Source organism: Neopelma chrysocephalum, unplaced genomic scaffold (assembly GCF_003984885.1).
Source record: "Neopelma chrysocephalum unplaced genomic scaffold, ASM398488v2 Primary Assembly neopelma1_96751, whole genome shotgun sequence".
Lineage (NCBI taxonomy): Eukaryota > Metazoa > Chordata > Aves > Passeriformes > Pipridae > Neopelma > Neopelma chrysocephalum.
This window is the reverse complement of record NW_020925395.1, coordinates 1-4,504: the sequence shown is the minus strand read 5'-3', so window position 1 is coordinate 4,504 and position 4,504 is coordinate 1. Positions and strand designations below refer to the sequence as shown.

Genomic DNA, 4,504 nt, shown 5'->3' with positions numbered 1-4,504 from the left:
ATCCCAGGGAATCCAGCACATCCATCCCAGGGAATCCAGCACATCCATCCCAGGGAATCCAGCACATCCACCCTGGAGAATCCAGCACACCCATCCCAGGGAATCCAGCACATCCATCCCAAACCCTCCTGGGTGGCACTGCAGGGAAATCAGGTGTCCCATGATCCAGCTGGGATGTCACACACTCCAAGCCCCACTCTGCTCCCAGGGATTTGAGATGGAGTTAGGAAGTTAAAATACAGATAAATCAAGTATTATTTTATACCTCCCCTGAATCCCAGGAAGTTTCCAACCCCAGTCAGGCTGGAAGAATTCCTAAAGGGACTCTTGAGCTATTCAAGCCCATAATTTGTCCAAGAAATGACCTTGAGTGACTCGTTTGCCCCAAGAAATGAGGGAGGAAAGCTCAGGAATTCTGAGGGTCATTTGAGTTCTTTACAATCCTAAAAATCTATTACAAAATCAATAATTTACAATTAATATTAATTAATTAAGAAAACAAGGCACTAATTTGTCACTGTTGAGGCTTTGGGTTTGGTTTGAGCTCACCAGGAAAAACAAAGAAATATTAAACAGAGTGTTCTGGGATTTCCAATTTCACACGGTTTTGCAAGGAAAAGAACATTTATGGGGGAAAAAAAAGGCATTTCAGAAGGATATCTGTGAGCATCCAGGTGTGCAGCACCTGCACAGGTGAGATGGGAACCAAGACAGGAACACTGAGCCAGGAATTCCCCCCCATCCCTGTTTCCTGCCAGCTGGGAACAGTGTCCAGGCCCGGCAGTACCTGGGAAGAGGGGCTGGATTGTTCTCCCTCCTGCAATCCTTGGGATGTTTATTTTTCTTCCTTCCCCTCCTGCTTTTTGTTCCTTCTATTTGCCTTTTGTTTCCTTTTTTTTCCTCCCATTTTTTCCTTTCTGTTTTCCCTTTTTCCCCCCTTTTTTTTATTTTTTATTTTTTCCTTTCATTTTCTCTTTTTTATTTTCCCTTTTATTTTTTCCTTCCCCATTTTCCCTTTCGTTTTTCCCTTTTTTCTTTGTATTTTTCCCTTTTTCCCTTCTATTTTCCTTTTTCCTTATTTCCCTTTTTCCATTCTATTTTTCCTTATTTCCTTTTTCCCTTCAATTTTCCTTTTTTCTTTTCATGTTCCTTTTATTTTCCCTTCCCCCCTTTTCCTTTCTCTTTTTATTTTCCTCTTTTATTTTATTTTTTTCCCTTTCTCCCTTTTGTTTTCCCTTCCCCCCCTTTTTCCTTATTTCCCCTTTTCCTCTTTATTTTCCTTTTTTCCTTTTATTTTGCTTTATTTCCCCTTTTCCTCTTTATTTTCCTTTTTTTCCTTTTGTTTTCCTTTTATTTCCTTTTTTGTTCCTTTTCTGTTTTTCCCTTCTTCCCCCCAGGAATGCTGGCCAAGCACTGCTCCCCCCCTCCCAGCCAAGGAAAGCTCCATGCAGGGATATTTTATAGGGAATATGCAGAGCCAGCTCCACCTGTATCCCTGGAAAAGCCACATTTTACCCTTTATTCCCTTCTCCCTCCCCATTCCCAGTTGATTCCTCTGAACCTGCTCATTCACATTTCAAATCCAGGGAATTCTTTTGGAGCCACACTAAGTTTTAAGCTCCAACTTCTAAAATTCCCCCTGAGGCACTTCAAGACACACAAAAAAAGGGCCATTTTCAAATGTTATAACGGACATGACTCATTTTTGCTCCTTAATATCTTTGAATATATTTTTAAAAGCTTTAAAGCTCTTAAAGAGCTTTTATAGTTCTATTACATATATGATATTATATATCAAATGGCTCTCTATATAAGAGTTAAACTATATTTAGGGAGAGCCCCTCAGCTCGGCAGCAAAGGGCACTGCTGGATGCTCCTTATTATATTTATATATTATATAAATGCATATTTGCATGTAATTATTAAATATTGTTAAATATATTGCATAAAACATCAATATTATTAAATATAGATTAAACCTATGTTTTTATGTTATATAAATAAATGATATTACGCTGTAATGTTATTTTCTATATATTTATACATCTTTGATGTGATATTTCACAGTGTTAAAGCCATTACAGGGCTGGTTTGGGGGTTCTTTAGGAGCACAGGATTTAGGGGCTCGGGGGGGGGTTCTGCAACCCCCAGCCCTGACATCCTGAGTGCCAAATCCCATCGGGAAACAGGGATTTGGGCCCAAACAAGACAACTTCGGGAGCCCACGATGGGGGATGAGCTTCTGCTGCCAGGGCAGAGGGGACAGAGGTGGGGGGATCCAAGGGGGGTCACCCCGGGCAGGGGGACCCTGCCCAGCCCTGCCTGGCACCCACATCCCGGGCAGAGCATCCCACATTCCCTGCACATCCATCAGAGGGCAGGACACCCACCCCGAGGGCAGGGCACCCACATTCCCTGCAAAGCACCCGTCCCGAGGGCAGAGCACCCAGATTCCCTTCCCAGCACCCACATCCCGGGCAGGATACCCACATTCCCTGCACAGCACCCCGGATTCCCTTCCCAGCACCCACCCCGAGGGCAGGATACCCACATTCCCTGCAGGACACCCACCCCAAGGGCAGAGCGTCCAGCCGAGGGTAGGACACCCACATTCCCTTCCCAGCATCCATCCCGAAGGAAGGGCACCCGTATCCCTGCCAGGACACCCACATTCCCTGCACAGCACCCATCCTGAGCGCGGGACACCCATCCCCAGGGCACAGCACCCACCTGAGGGCCGGGGCACCCTGCGGGATGCTCTGCCTGCGGCAAACGTCACCCGAGCCGGCCCCTTCCACCCCCTCCATCCTGCCTCCCTTCCACCCCCTCCATCCTGCCCCCCTCTCCCCCATGGATCAGATGGATCCGCGGCCGCCCGAGCGACGCTCAAACAAACACTGGATTTTTCCAGGGCAGGGTTTTCCACGTCTAACCCCGGCACTGAGCTGCCCATGGAGTTCACGCTCCGCAGAAACAAAAGTTCCGCCCGGCTGGGCTCGGGGTTGCCCAAAAAGCTCGGGATTATGCCCGGAAGGCAGAGAGCTTTCCTCCTCACCGGCTCGCCCAGGAATTTGAGCTACAAAGGATTTACTTGTCAGGGAAACGGAGCATTTTATAGGAATCTATAAATATGCATTTAAATCCTGCGCTGAGGAGCAGAATTATCTCCAAGGAAGTTGAGAATCCCGGTGGCTCAGCCCGCAGCCTGAGGCTCTCCGAGGTGGTCCCTGCTCCAGGAAAACAGGACGGGAAGGCTGGGATAGCAGCAGAAGGACCCAAAAATGATCTAAGATCATCTCGTTCCAAATCTTGGCCCTGGGCAGGGCCACCTTCCACTAGACAAGCTTGCTCCCACCGCAGGGACAAGGGGGCAGCCCTGGCAGGAGGGAGGGATGGCACAGCTCTGCTGTCGGAGGCTCCGGCAGCTCTGGGACAGGGAGGGGATGGTGGGATGAGGGGGTGGTGGGATGGGGTGGTGGGATGTCCCCAAGGGACCAGCAGCGGGGCCACGGCTCTTTCACAGATCATCAAGGCTGGAAAAGCCCTCCAAGACCATCGAGTCCAACCATCCCCCAGCGCTGCCAAAGCCACCGCTGACCCCTCTCCCCAAGTGCCACATCCACACGGCTTGGAAACCCCTCCAGGGACGGGGACTCCAGCACTGCCCCGGGCAGGACAACTCTTCCCACGAAGGAATTTTCCCTAACACCCGACCCTCCCCGGGGCCGCGTCCCTCACCTTGAGCAGCTTGCAGCGGATCTGCGCCGAGACCATGTGGCTGTTGCGGAGGTTTCCCACGCGGAACATGAGGGTGAGCTTCCCGTCCCGCATGGAGATGGCGGCGTGCTCGCTGAACATCAGCGTCTCGGCCCTCTTCTTGGGCTGGGACATCTTGATGAACATGCAGCCGATGAGGAAGGCGTCCACGATGGAGCCCAGGATGGACTGGAAGAGGAAGAGGATGATGCCCTCGGGGCACTTGTCGGTGATGTAGCGGTAGCCGTAGCCGATGGTGGCCTCGGTCTCGATGAAGAAGAGGAAGGCGGAGGGGAAGTTGTACACGTTGGCCACGCAGGGGGTGTAGCTGTCGTCGTGCGCCTTGTTGAGGTCGCCCCGCATGTAGGCGATGACCCACCACATGGAGGCCATGAAGAGCCAGGCCACCGTGTAGGTGAGGATGAAGATGAAGAGGTTCCAGCGCCACTTGAGGTCCACGAGGGTGGTGAAGAGGTCGGACAGGTAGCGGCTGGTCTCGCCGCCCAGGTTGCCGTGCTGGACGTTGCAGCGGCCGTTCTTGTCCACGAAGCGCTGGCGCTTCCCGCGGGGGGCGGCCCTGGGGGGCGGCAGCCCCGCTCCGCTGGCCGAGGTGCTCACCACCTGGTAGTCGTCCCCCAGCTTGCGCCGCAGCGCCGACATGCTCCGCGCCCCCCCCCGCAAAGCCCCGCCGAGCCCCCGCAGCCCGGCCCGGCCCCGCGGAGCCTCCGCTCGGCGCCGCCGCCGCCGC

At 52.1% G+C, this 4,504-nt stretch overlaps 1 protein-coding gene across 2 annotated transcripts; it reads right to left on the bottom strand.

Moving 5' to 3' along the window:
• Nucleotides 1–162: 162 nt before the first annotated feature.
• On the bottom strand, nucleotides 163–4,450 carry LOC113981748 (G protein-activated inward rectifier potassium channel 1). 2 transcript variants are annotated; one of them, XM_027709311.1, is made up of 2 exons: nucleotides 3,739–4,450; nucleotides 163–198 (listed from the first exon to the last, which is right to left on the bottom strand). In XM_027709311.1, exons 1-2 carry the CDS (start codon nucleotides 4,414–4,416, stop codon nucleotides 178–180), a joined length of 699 nt encoding a protein of 232 aa, XP_027565112.1. In that variant the 5' UTR covers nucleotides 4,417–4,450; the 3' UTR covers nucleotides 163–177. The 2 variants fall into 2 exon arrangements, with proteins under 2 accessions (XP_027565112.1, XP_027565111.1); XM_027709310.1 differs by lacking the exon at nucleotides 163–198 and adding an exon at nucleotides 2,858–3,227.
• Nucleotides 4,451–4,504: the final 54 nt, after the last annotated feature.

Bases quoted from the DNA above. Each gene is read 5' to 3' on its own strand.
- LOC113981748 (XM_027709310.1), bottom strand. From the start codon at position 4,416: ATGTCGGCGCTGCGGCGCAAGCTGGGGGACGACTACCAGGTGGTGAGC. The intron at 3,228-3,738 runs GTGAGGGACGCG...TTCCTGGAGCAG, and splicing joins TCCGCTGCAAGCTGCTCAAG to GGACCACCTCGGAGAGCCTC.